Here is a 14,198-nt window from a genome sequence, read left to right on the forward strand (position 1 = left end):
GTTTATAATCTATTAAATCTAAGATCACAAAAATATTTATAAAATATTCAAATATTTATTATAAATATTTTCTATATATTTTATAAATATTGTGTGCTGTCTGGGTGGCGCAAGGGTTTTCATATATTAAATTTTCAAGATTGATTCTAAACTTTAGAGACTTTTTTTATATCTGTTTATTAATATCATAACAAACTCTACTCTTTATATATTTCTACAAGGAATATATACTTTTCGCCTTCCAAAGTTAAAGATTTCTGATGATTAGCAAAATCAGCATTGATATACGAATTTTTGTATATTTATCTATTCTTTTTCTTGCGCTTAATCTTAATTTTCTTTTTAAGAAAATAATTTAATTCTTTAATAAATTGTAAAGTATGTCATGGTAAATTCTTATCTATTTCTCCTTATCTATTTTACTTGCTTCTAATCATGCACAGTATGGCAGTGATAAATTAGGTAATGTATGGGTATATACTTTATTGAATTAAACTTAGAAGGAATATAATACTTTTCTTCCAATACTTGATACCTTTTTAGATACAAAAAATTGATTAGGATACAAGTTTTTAATTATAATAAATTATGTGCATTATTAAATTAAACTCATAAAAATGTTTCATTTAAGATTCAGAATTTCTTGATAAGAAATGAATTATGTCACAGTAAATTCTTATCTATTATTATGTATCTATAATCATACCATAGCAATGATGAGTGCTTTATGAATTTTATTAAATTTTTAGAAAAACGTATGCTTTCTTTTTGATATTTTCTAAATATAAAAAGTTGATTAAAATGTGCCAAAAATTGCATTTTTATATGATTGCAATAATTATAATAAGCACTACGATTATTAAAAAGATTTGTGCTTTTTACTATCAAAATAATAAAAAAGCAGCCAAAAAAACAGGGAGAAAATAATTTTAAAAAATTGTAGCGATTATATAAGATATATCGAAGTAGATAGGAAAAAAATGTGTGAAAGAACAATATGACTCGTATAAATATAAGTTTATTTACATTGCAACAGATCCTTTTGTCAAATAAGTGACAAAGGTGATTACGAGTGTAGACTTGAACATAATTAAGCATTATAAATGTTAATTAAAAATAATAATTACAACATTCTAACCATGTATGCGTGTATATGTATGTGTGTATGTGTATTTGTATATATGTATATGACGCCTTGCACGCCTTCCCGATTAAATAATTAATATACATTCGTGTTTCGTAGTAGGACTCTACGAGACGTGCTGCTGCGGCATTATTGTGCTTTCGTTTTCTTTTTTTTTTTCTCGTTACAAAGAAAAATCAAGTGTGAATGATAATATCTCTCTCGGTTCCATTTGCGCTCTCGATCTCGACACTGGACTATGTACCGTGAATGACTTGCACTCTTACATTTAATATTACTTTATATAAATAATACAGTAGTCTCTCATAATAATTAGTATTAATAATAAAACGTGGAAAAGAGAGTCGCTCAGAGATAGAAAGAGAGAGAGAGGGAAAAAGAGAGATTGCAATTCGAGTCGCAGATACATACCGCAAGGCCATCCGAGAAAAGAGAGCGAATTTCGTTGCACATTTATTCTTTCTCTCTTTCTCCTTCGTATGACAAGATTCTCAAGATTGACTGAAACAAGCGTAAACGAAGAACGATAGGAACGGTTTACGCGTTTTCATGTACGGCACGACCCCATTATATTCCCTCTGTATATGCGTGTATTGATGCATTTTTTTTATTTTTTAGAAAAAAACGTTGCGGCTTATCACGGTTAATGCCACACTCCTCCATCATTTCTCTAACACTGTGTATGTACTTCTTTAATACCCAAGCGATATAAAAAGTTGAGCATCGTATTTTTCCTATTGCGTACCATTGATAAATATACGTCAAGAGGATTATTGATGAAAGTTAGATTCACGTTTTGACAGCGAGGGAAAGCCGTGCAAATGTCGCGAAGATTGTCCGTAGTTAAGATCGTGGTGAGAACGACCCCCTCGCTTATGCAAAACGTGCGCACATGGACCTCAGAGCGTCCCTCGGTTAATATTAATCCTAGTTAAATTAATTGATTTCTTCCTATTTATATAGATCGCGAAGAATAGTCAAAGTCAAAAAAATCGGCGACAATTTATGCCAATAACACCACAAATCTTATAATTAGAATCTTTTTGAGAATTAATTTATGCAACTTTTTTTTATTTCTTTTCACTGTATCTTTTGTAAGAAATAATTCATTCTAACTTTTCGTCAGAATTAGTTAACCGAAGCTTAGCTAAAGACCATTTAACCGTGTAAAAGTTTGTGTTTACGAGTTTAGCGTGTGAAGCGTTTTAAACTCGGAAAAACACGACGTTTTATCCTTTTCTATATTCTAACATCCAATAAGAAATTCAGAAAATATTTTTCAATTAGAAACCTGAAATATTTACTAGCTAGCTAGTAAGTCATCAAATGTCTTAAGGCAATTTTCGCGGTTTGAAGTATCTGCAAATCGAAAAATGTTTGAGAATAAATTAAGATCAAATACTTTTTTATAATTTCAGCCGTTTCGCACGCTAAATCAACGTTCTTTCGTACAATAATGTTCGACTCGCGTACAACAGAATCCGCGGCGGCTCGAGTATTAAGAACATGTTCCTCCATGTTTCTTTTTTTTTTGTTTTTTTTTTACAGCGTTCGAGAACATGTCTTTTTTGAGGGGTACACGTTCTGTGACTCGCTCTGTGCGCGCAACTTCGAGTAATCTAGCTATTACGTAGTGCACGTGATTGCTGTCCGGGTGTCCGTAACCGCGTATGGCACCAACAAGAAATAATAATAATAAGGCTTAATGATTGTAGCGGTGGGTTATGGCGGCGGAGGTCTTCTCTGAGGCTCGGGCGTGTAGCGCAAACGAGCTCGCACGTGCTGCGGACTGCCAGGCACCGAATTGCTCTCCGATAATCTCCTAGGCGGTGGCTGAGGTGGAGAAGACGAGACGTACCTTAAAGAAGCCAAATTATTCATCGTACATATTTTTTTCATATCATTAAAAACAATTGATACATAAGTAATAATTGTAAGAAGTTATCTTTTTAGCAAGTAAATGGTGATTGAAAGGCATACCTTCGCGGACAAGAAGGAGACGCCTGATCAATTAAGTTCCTCCTAAGGGCAAGCGGAGATTCGCCGCGACTTAGTCTCGGTGGTGGCTCCGGCGAAGGAGCGCGTTCGCTACCGAGTCTGAGGCGCACGTAAGACGCGAAACGCTTCTTTGCGGACTCCTTGGAACCGACGCCCTGTTGCGGTGGCATCGCCAGCGACGATGGCGGCGACTCCTGCTTCAATTGATGCGCGAAACGGGAGATCAACAATTGTGGACTAGTGGAGCCGTGAGATCCCTGCGGCGGTGGCTCCGAAGGAAACCTGTATTCAAAGTAAGCCACAATATATTACCATGTTTTGGCTAGCATAAAATCTTTTCTGAACGATTAGTTGTAAAAAAAGAAACACACGTGATATTTTTCGTTAAATGATTATATATACATAAATATATATAAATGGCAAATATATATGAAATATGTATGTATATACACTAATTCGGTAAATGAAGTTATAATGTATAAACACTAAGCTAAATGAGAGGAAATTGATTGAAAAACGAACTTGTGCATTAAAAAATAATAAAGAATACAAATGCTTAGAAGATACAAATGCAGATTAATCGGTTCGAGTTCTTTCAATTACCTCTTGCGGCTAATCATGGGACTACCGTAGATGTCCTGCGTCTGCGGGTAGGTCTGCGGTGCCGCGGGTTGTTGTGACGGCAGTTGTGCGAATCGTTGTTGGAAAAATGGCGAATAACGGCCACCGCTGTCACATGTAACAGGTGGCGGCGGCTGAATGACAGGCGGATCGACGTTCTCCCGCCGCCAGGGCGAATAATCCCTGGCAAAGGGGCTCAGTGATCTCGAAACGCCTCCTTGCCATCGGTCTATCTTGTTGCCACTGTCGCGTTCATCGTAGCGACCAATGCGATACGGAGAATAAGGTCGATCATTGTTGTCCAGATTGGCGTCTTGCGTCCTATAAGGAGAGAACGATCTCATCGTCGTCATCTCCTGTTTATTTTGGCCATTCGTTGCGCAGCGATTTGAGGAATAATCGTGCCTGATAATCGTGCTCTGTTCTTGTTGCCGATAAGGCGAGAAGGGCCGCGGCGGTAGATTCGACTCCGGCTGATCCATCGCGACGTCCTTAGATATCGGCGGCGAGAACGGCCGGGCGATCTCCTTTCGGCGAAGAGCATACGGACTGTAGGATACATAGTTAGTGCCATTCTCGCTATTAGAGCGTTGATGAAAAGGCAGAAAGCCGGAATTCGGCGATTCTCTGAAACTGCTATTGATGTTGCTCTTCAGGAAAGCCGGCACCTCGGATTGCGCCCGAAGATGGGCTGTCTGTTTTAAAGACACATGACCCGAAACTCGCTGTTGCTGCTGTCCTCCCGGCAACCTGAAACTAGATTGCGATCTGGATGAATTTCTTCGAGAATACGATTAATTTCTTCCAACGCGAAAGTGTAATTTCTCTCTCTCTCTCTCTTTCTCTAATTTTTTCAGTGTGTATATGTGTGTGTGTGTCAGTATCACCCAGTAATTATCATATTGTGATGATTCTATAAAAAACTTTAGCTTAGATTTAAAGTTAATAAAAGTTAGAGCGAAGCATTAATCATTAAATGTGCATACAATAATAAAAACAAGGAAGTTCTCTGTCATGAGATATTCTTTGGTACCAGATTGCATAAATGTCAGATCTCTAAATCGCGTTGAAAATTTTCAGAAGTTCATGCTCATCATTGATATCACAGAGCATCTATTTCTCGCATTGTCAAGTGCAGTAAATTAGGACGAGTCATACGTGACAAAAATAATTTTACACTAGACAATTTTGCACTGTACAATGAGAATCTATAAACATTTTATTGACAAAATTTAAAAAAAGGTGGAAAAGTAATATGACAAATTTTTTATTTATATATATACATATATAAATGATTCAAAATTTTTTTTAGTAATAGCTATATTAATCTCGCCTCAATTTGCGACAAAAATTCTCTACCGGAAGAGAAAAACAATACGTAAATTGCAAAAAAGAAAACAAAACTGGTGTGTATGGGGAAAAAATATGCGTGCATTGCGACAAAAAAAATTTGATAGCCGCTATCCTAAATGCAATAAGAATAGGTGAAAAAAAGAAACGAAAATATATTGAAATAAATAAAAAAACAATGCTTACCGTGAGTAAGGGTTGAAGGATGGGGTGTGTAACAGGCGCGTGCACAAACCAAACAACTTGAAATGAAAATTGGGCAGATATTTGGATACTCTGAGTAATAGTAGTAGTAGTAATAATAGTAGTGGAGTGGTCTGTTTTAGCTTTTATTTTTTTTTTTATTTTTTTTTTTTTGAAATCTCTTTCAGGAATCTTAACCAATTTGTCCAGGAACGAGCGAAAGTGGAAAGGGAGGAAGGAACAAGAGAGAAAGGGTATGCTACGCCGCACTGCCTCCCTCAAGCTCAACACTGCAACACAATTCAACACGCACGCAAACTTTTAATTTGAAAAAATAAAAACTATAAATGTCAATTTTTGATAAAATAGTAGCAAAAATAAATTTATATATTGTAATGTAATATATAACGGATGTATGTGAATGTGTTTTATGAGTATATCGCATTTTCCTTAAATTCATTAACAAGTTCGCAAATCGTTTGATCAGTTGCAATAGATTGCAAAAATCGATATGCAATTAACGAGAGAATCCTCTGTCTAAAAGCCAAAAATGCCACAATTACGGGATTTTCCATTAATGTGCAACAATAAATCAATTCGTAAAACGCTTTGTTCAATTTTGAAATAGTTTTGATACCAATAATATCTGTTGATATTATTACAGAAATGTGTTAAATATATGTAAGACTTGTACAAATTGTTCGTAAAATCGATTATCTGGTTATTTTCAAAAGGAAAAAAAAGAAATAACCAAACCAGAGAGATCAGTACCTTTATATTAGTTAGGAATCTCATGCCATGTTTAAAATTCGTGATCTCGTTGTCAGGCTAGCGTTATCAACAAATATATTATCACCCTGTCCATCCTATCATGTGATATTAAGTTTCCTAAATATCACGTTTTCTAAGAAAAGCAAATGGTGATTAACGAATCTTAGTTCCCACCTTGGTTCTAACTGCCGCATAACCTTGCCGAACCACTGGAAGCCGGAGTTCGTTAGAGCGGAATTTGTCTCAACATCCTGTGGAACATCATACTTGCGGATAAATGGTTGTTCCATAAGCTTGTGGTATTTGGGCCGATGCTTGTAGTTTTTTGTAAGGCAGCAACTAACAAAGCTTCTGAACTCCTTGGAAAAGGGCGAATCCACTGGAAGAGACGGAGGATCGTCTTGTACTACTCTGCTCAGTACCTGCAGTGAATAGAGAATGACAAATAAAAAAAAATGTGCAAAATGTAGTTGCTTAAAAAGACAGTCATATTACAAATAAAATTTCACGATATCGAACTAAAAACGAATTAATGATATTTATGAAACAATCAATTATATATATATATATATATATAAAATACACTGTACATATTTAGCAACATTTTACAATAGAAATGGAAAAATTAAAAAATTATTAGTTCTTCTCTAGCTAAATTCAAATGGAAAGAACAAAGAGAAAAGTTTACCTCAAAATCAGTCTTGCAGTCTCGATAAGGAAATACTCCCGTAGCTAGTTCCACTAGAGTAATGCCTAGACTCCACACGTCCGCTCTTATATCATAATCTGGCTTAGTAGGATCGGGTGGGTCTATTCTTTCAGGCTGCATAAAAAACAGTAGAAAAATGCACTATTATTCATTTGTACATTATACAAAAAATTTAAACATTCTCTAACATTGTGATTTATGTATACTAACAGCCATGTATGCCGCACATCCTGCGCTTCTCGTCTTTGCTTTGCTATCAACCAATCTGCCAGATATCCCGAAATCGCAAAGTTTCACTCTTCCCAACTCATCCAGTAATATATTACTAGGTTTCACATCTCTATGAATAACACCATGTTTTTCTTTCAGGTACGACAACGCCTTTACTGTCTGAAGAAAAAAAATGGCATAGAATCTTCTTTACAATTCCAAAGTCATTGCGAAAATTATCCAGGATATTTTATTTCAAATTTTAAGAGAAAAAATCGAAGCAAAGAGAAATATTCAGACTTTTGCAAATAGCTTTGAAACTAGAGATAAAACGTCTTAAAAATGAAAGAAACTTACTGCTACTGTGACTTTGCCTAAGAAATCCTCAGGAATCACCTGCCTGCTGCGTTTCAATAGCTTATCCAGACATGTTGCCATCAGCTCCATACAAATCCATACATCAGACTCGGTGATGAAACAGCCCAGGCACTGTACAATGTACGGACAGTCGTGTGACTTGAGCACAACATCAAGATCCATGATTATCCTCTTGTTCTCCTCTGTATTTCCAGAACGTCGCATCTGCTTCACAGCAATCTCCACGCCACTGGGTTTGTGCCTCATTTTGACAACATGTCCACAGGTACCATTACCAAGTTCACCTAAATGCTCCAAATCTTTCATCTCTGTCTGATATCTTTGGCCATTAATGTTTAGGATACCATTCATCTTCATGATCTCTTGCATCTTTGACTCAAATTCGCTATCATGCTTCTTTGGCGGTATTATCTGCGATACTGGTAAATCCAACTGTCTTCTAGGTCGTGTTGGGGTACCCATATCTCCGACTATCGAGAAATATATATATATATATATATGTATTATTTTAACATATTACCCTATTAAGTTTCCTCTAATATTCTTATAGTTATAGTTTATATATACATATATAAAATGTACAAATAAATAAAATAAATCTTTTAAATTACTTTGATATCCAAAAATAGTCTTGGATTTCATAGATTAAAAAGTATTTCAATTATTTTAATTCTAAAAGTTTAAACTCATAATTATAAATTTAATAATAACAAATTTGTATCGTAATATATAATTTCTTAATATAAAACTATATTAATCCTTTCAAGGGTTGTTGTAACATTTATCTTATAGCATTGCTCACCAACAATTTTTCAAACATTTTTATTTGATATCAGAATTTTGTTTTTTATTATATTACTTATTAACTACATTTCAATATATTATATAACAATAAAAATGTATAAGATTTAGCTGTGGCTTAACAAAAACGAGCAAATGGAACAGTTAATAAAATCCATGCTCGCAATACAGATAAACAAATGGGATAAAAATAACCGACAAGCGACCGCGGAGAAGAAATATTATTTTGTCATCTATTAGGCATGAAAAACGTATCCGGAGTTGTCAGGACGCGGAAATTCATAAGATCAACAATGGACATCGAAACGATCAACATAACCTGTAATCGTGCGATCGTGCAACCACGACGCGTCATCGAGGGATATCGATCAGCTGAAGAAAAATCCAGCGTCGAGAGATTGGCGAGGATTCTTACTTAGCATAGGGCAACATGCTTACGTTGTCGAGGCCTGCGAAGCGCGGGACTGGACACGGGGCCCGTCGACGGATGCAGCAGACCCGCGTTCGGGCCTCCGATCTCGCCGCCCTGTCTGTCCCTGTCCCGCGACTCGTTCTCCGCTCGCAGCCGTTCCTCCAGGCTCATGATCTTCTTCTCCAGAATGCTCGACATCGCGTCCGCGCGAGCGCGCGCGGGCCTCTTGACGCGGCTACGTGTTGTGTTGTGTCGCACGCCACACCAATACCAGGCTCACCGGACTCGCCGCACCGTCGTCGTGCACCTAATATTTGACAATTTTCGCATCACTCTACGCCGCTCTGCCCCTTTTTGGCAGCGAGCACTGCGCCGCCGGTCCGCACGCGTTCGCAGGTCTGCCAACTTGGTGAGCGAGCCCGCGCTACACGCCGCTAATTAGAGAGGTTATATTAGGTTAGGTTTCATTATTACACTCATTCAACAATCTATATTGCGTTTATCTTACAATTTATTTCAACCATTATATTTAATATGTTAACACATAGAAAACTTTATAAATCGTGAGGCTTAATAGATGCGATTCAACGTCACAATTTTGTATTGCATTGTAATATTTTTATATTTTTGAAACATTGGACGCGTTCAGCAGAGAAAACCGCTTAGTAGCAATCGAATGTGATTGGTTCTTACTTTTAGAACCAACGAATCAACGTCAAGTGTTGACAAGACGATAACTAAGCGCTTTCTCTGCTGAACGCGGCCATTGACTACGTAAAACTGGCCAATCACAGCTATTCCTCTGAAGAATGGAATGACTGTGATTGGCCAGTCTTGGAACTACGGATGTTATTAAATCCGATTATGCGGGGTCTACAATGCAGTCGTAAGAGCCCTAAGCCTTAGTGCCGGTCTACAATAGGTGATTTAAGCCCTAAGCCTTAAGAAATTGACTAATCACAGTCGAGTATAAAGAGAATACTCGACTGTGATTAGTCAATTCTTAAGGCTTAGGGCTCTTACGACTGCATTGTAGATCCCGCATTAGGGGTGACGTTCTTCTTCTTTCTTTTATGGCTGGTTGGGCATTAGTCGCCCATACACCATTGTTCCTTATGGGTTTGTAAGATATAAGCAAAAACTCCTCTTAAGAGAAGAGGAAGTCCAAAAAAAAAGGTCCAGACAAAGGACACACGCAGCACGCAAAAACACGTCCGAACCCGACACGTTGTCAGTCGGAACATTAGGGGTGACGTGTAAACGTAGTCATAGACTAAGTTTACACGTCACCCCTAATTGGGTTTAATAACATCCGTAGTTCGAAGGCTGGCCAATCACAGTCATTCCATTCTTCAGAGGAATAGCTGTGATTGGTCAGTTTCACAACAATGTAATATTGTTGAGACATTATTGGAACATGTAATTCTAATATTTCATGAAAATGTTACAGCAACATTCCAAAAACATTACAAAAAACAGTTTTTGATAATCGCTAGTTCGTTCGTTTACCGCTATGCGGTGCGCGTTGCGTTATCTATTCCGCATTTAAATTTTAATCACAATGGTTATATAAAGCTTGCAAAGAGCGGCTAGTAAGATTAAAGGTATAATAACTATTTTTATCAGTTTAATTAGTCTGATACGATCCCAACACAGAGAATTCAGATATTGAACTGATTGTTCAGAAATCAGACAAATTAATATCCGAAAAAGTTAAAATTATCCGTTTATTGTCTATTTAAGATGTAAAATAGAGTCTAATATTTATATAAATAAAATTTTAACTTTGAGTAAAATTATTTAATCATTTTCTATTTCTTAAATTTGTAAATTATTTATAAAATAGCGATGTTAATTAGATAACAGAAAATTGTTTAATAGTTACTATTTCTATATAAAACCAAGAATTTGATAATAATTTTTTAATATGCAATATGTTTCAAATATAATAGATAAACTTCGAAAATATATAAAGACATCCAAAAGAGACGAGAAAAAACTCGTTGTAATTTCGCATAAATTCACAATTTTTTTTTCTTATTTCTCTTGAATGTCTTTATATATTCTCAAAGTTTATCTATTAAATTTGAAGCGTTTTGCATTATTGTAGCAACGCATTTCCCAAAAATGTATTTATTATGCAATCACGCTTTGTTATTATTGTCATATTCTTCTCCTCTTTTTCTGAGCGGAAATTAAATATCTTATTACATAATCATATGAAACAATAAAAAGTGAATATTATTTTTAATATTCATAATATTGTGTTACATTATTTTACATACATATATACATACATACATACATATACATAAGCATTTATAATGCTTATCTTTTTCTTCCTTTTTCTTTTCTTCCCTATATTCTTATTTTCATGTGCATAATTAATTATAAATCATGTGCATTCTTGTCACCTTAGCACTGTTTCTTTTGTTGTCTCCATATTGATATTCTTTCTTTCAAATCGGGCACTGCAATTTCGAAAATAAATATTAATTTGAGATATATTTCTACATGGATAAAAAAAATTACAATAGTTTATATACATATTTTTAAATCGGCATAAGAATATTAAAAAATTTCAATACGATAGATTTTAAAGGACAATCAAGAACTATATTATCTATGACACATCAAATATTTTTCTAATATATTTATGTATATGAAAATGCATTGTTATAAAATGTTACCAATATTTAGACTTAAAAGAAAGTTGACTTTATCAAAAAAGAGAAAAATATTAACAATACATGTATTACTTACTTGGCACGAACATATCTTCGCTAAGCGGCTGCCGATTGAAAGGATCCGTGGCACTGCTGAGTAAATGTCTAATGATAACTGCTTTATCCACAACAATACCAGACGGTAGCTTGACTGGATCCTCCATAAGAGTGTCCATCAATAGATCCCGAAATTCCTCAGGAGCGTCGTCACGCGCGCGATTGTCTCTTGCGATTACCGCCGCACGCTCAGCGAGAGCTACAAACCTTTCAATTTCCGTCGTAGTTTTGATGCCGGATCTCTCTAATTCATTCGCAGCGTCGGTGAATAACTCGTTACGAAACAAAAGCTGCAAAAATGGCTGAAGCAGCCGCAGAATTATCATGGTCAAGATGTAAATATATATCAATCAATTGACAGAATAACAGATTCGGTTCCCATCCGTATTTTCCCAGTTTTTCCACTGTCAAATTTTCAGACTTAGATCTGCACAACTGTTGCAAATTGAAATTCAGCATGGCACACAATTGTCCGACTAATTCCGGTCGTAGAAACGGTTCCTTAATGTCGACTGTTAAATAATGAAACATGGCAACTATATGTTCGGCTAATTTAAGAGAGAATCTGACTTTTTTCTCGTTCTCCACCAGCTGTCTCCTTCTCGATTGTTGTTGCTCCTGCGAAATAGCGTTCCATGTGATAGTGTCGGACATAAGTTCCTCCACCTCGAGTATATATTTCAAATAATATTCCTGAGTGTCCTCGAGCAGAAAAGTGGTGTCGTTCATCAATATGTTGATAAACTTGACGAAGTGCTTGCCATTATTACTCTCATTGACGATAGACGCTCGATGCATCGGGCTATGCCACAACGAATTTAAAATCACACTTACGTGATAACATATTATAAAATTATCCTCAAATTCGGAATTAATGTTAATGATTTCAACGTCGATATAAAACTTCATGAGATGCGACGCCAGAAATGTCTTGGATATAGGATGTGCCATGAATTTGTGGCCAAAAGATTCTGTTCCTCGTGTACAAACTCCTACCTGAACCTTATAAAGAACCTCGATGATTTTTGCAATAAGATGCGGATTTCGTATACAATGTGGCGTACACACGACGACGAGTAACAAAGTGATAAGCGGCGATATATTTACATCAAACGACATTGGGCAGAATCTGCAAATAAAACAATGCAGTTATAATTGTTAATAAGCTCCAGATAAGCATTATGTATAATTTGTGAGATTTGATAATTTAGTAAAAACTTACTGGAATGTGAATAACAAGAATTCCACTATGTCTTCCACGTACCATTCTGGTAATGCGGTGAATTTGCACATAACTTCTTGAGGCAACGGAAGTTCGGGAAGAGAATTATCCGGAGCAGTCTGCGTTAGAAGACTCAGCAAAAATACGGCGACCGATATGTAAAAGCCTAAACATCTTCTCAAAAAGATGGGCTCTTTCAGTGCTGCCTCTGCACATAATTTGAATGTAACCAGTTGCTCCAACTGTTGCTTCCATTGATTGATCAAGTCTTTATTGTGCATCGCTAAAAAACCATCTTTCCATTGAGATTCTGTAGCTTGCAGTTCGTCGAGCATTTTTTGTAAATACTCTGCGGCATACCATTTTCTCCGATAACTCTCCGACCTTCGCTGCATCAGGAGAGTCATCGATTTCCTCGGAATATCGGCAAATATTTTATTGCAGAGTGCCTCCAGCAGTTTCGGTTGCACTTCGGCAGATACCAATGCCGAGAGAAACGGTCCCAGGAGTGAGGTTCTCGAGAGCTCTCTTCCGGCTGCTGATGTCATTACATCAGGCAAGAATTGAAATTTATTCGTTATCAAACGGCAAATCGGATATATATTGCTGTTTGGGCCACTGCGAATCTCTATCAGTTCGCCTAGCGCCTCGATCGGTCTTCTTTGCGTATCGCCGTGAAAGCTCGCCTTTCGTATCGCGAAATACAGGCGTCGCAAGACTGGAGTAAAAATTTTTTTGAACATGGTCGGATGCGTGTGTGTCCTAGCCACGAGCTCGCGAAGATAGCCCCGAGGTAAGTTCTGCGAGATAATCCGATAGAAAAGATGAGTGGTGCAAACACGGATTAACCTTCGTAGAACGAAGCTGGAATACTGAACACATTGCACTTTCAAAATTGTCTATCAAAGGATCCTCCCCTCTCGAAAACATGCACATAACCTCCTTCAATGCCTGATAGATAATTTTGCTAAAGTCCAGCCCTCTCTGCGTTTGCATGTATTCTGCCATTTGCGGCAGAAATATGCTTCCCTTTATAGAGCTTTTCCACGATACGCACAAGACATGTGATATGATAGCTTCTGCAAAATCGACTCGTATCGATTTCATGTCGACTTCATGTATCACTGCATTTCGTTCTGCTATCTGCAAATTCTTTGTCTTCTTCTCCAATCTAGAGAACATACGTTAAATAAAAATGTTAGTCATATTCATTAAATCACAAACATATATCATTTATTTCCGTTAGTAGAATAACTTCATATCTTCGATATGAATACATTTACTGTTCTAAACATTTTACTTTTAACTCTCAGTATTTTTGAAAATGCTCGCTAAGATTTCTATGAGCTATTACATCAGAGCATGATTTTATAGTGGCAGCTGTTATTCATTATAATTTAGTAAACGATATGCGCACCCGATTAAGTCTAGTTAGATAACATATCTTCTCAACTTTCAGAATACATTATATATATTTGCTAAATAAAAATTAATTAAAATACCATTTTAATTACTTCAAGATTCTTGTACTAATATCTATGTTATTTTTTAATACATAGCATAGGCTCTATAGCATTGAAATCCGAACGTTACTACTGCAGTGCACTTATTTTCAT

The 14,198-nt window shown here is 36.1% G+C and overlaps 2 protein-coding genes across 4 annotated transcripts; both read right to left on the reverse strand.

The window, feature by feature from the left end:
• Nucleotides 1-1,002: 1,002 nt before the first annotated feature.
• On the reverse strand, nt 1,003-9,045 carry LOC115240135 (dual specificity mitogen-activated protein kinase kinase 7-like). Of its 3 annotated transcripts, none has more exons than XM_029815107.1 (8): nt 8,604-9,045; nt 7,344-7,834; nt 6,987-7,166; nt 6,756-6,890; nt 6,242-6,489; nt 3,746-4,513; nt 3,125-3,424; nt 1,003-3,002 (listed from the first exon to the last, which is right to left on the reverse strand). In XM_029815107.1, the coding sequence occupies exons 1-8, from the start codon at nt 8,773-8,775 to the stop codon at nt 2,867-2,869; spliced, it is 2,430 nt and encodes an 809-aa protein (XP_029670967.1). In that variant the 5' UTR covers nt 8,776-9,045; the 3' UTR covers nt 1,003-2,866. The 3 variants fall into 3 exon arrangements, with proteins under 3 accessions (XP_029670967.1, XP_029670966.1, XP_029670968.1); XM_029815106.1 differs by having other exon boundaries at nt 3,746-4,519; XM_029815108.1 differs by lacking the exon at nt 1,003-3,002 and having other exon boundaries at nt 3,343-3,424; nt 3,771-4,519.
• A 1,936-nt stretch (nt 9,046-10,981) lies between these two features.
• On the reverse strand, nt 10,982-13,842 carry LOC115240158 (ubiquitin conjugation factor E4 B-like). Its single transcript, XM_029815133.1, is given in 6 exon segments — nt 10,982-11,048; nt 11,341-11,653; nt 11,655-12,489; nt 12,583-13,268; nt 13,432-13,753; nt 13,838-13,842. Coding segments are annotated over 6 exon segments (2,217 nt in total). The 3' UTR covers nt 10,982-10,992.
• Nucleotides 13,843-14,198: the final 356 nt, after the last annotated feature.

This window comes from Formica exsecta, unplaced genomic scaffold (assembly GCF_003651465.1).
Source record: "Formica exsecta isolate Colony F162 unplaced genomic scaffold, ASM365146v1 scaffold419, whole genome shotgun sequence".
Lineage (NCBI taxonomy): Eukaryota > Metazoa > Arthropoda > Insecta > Hymenoptera > Formicidae > Formica > Formica exsecta.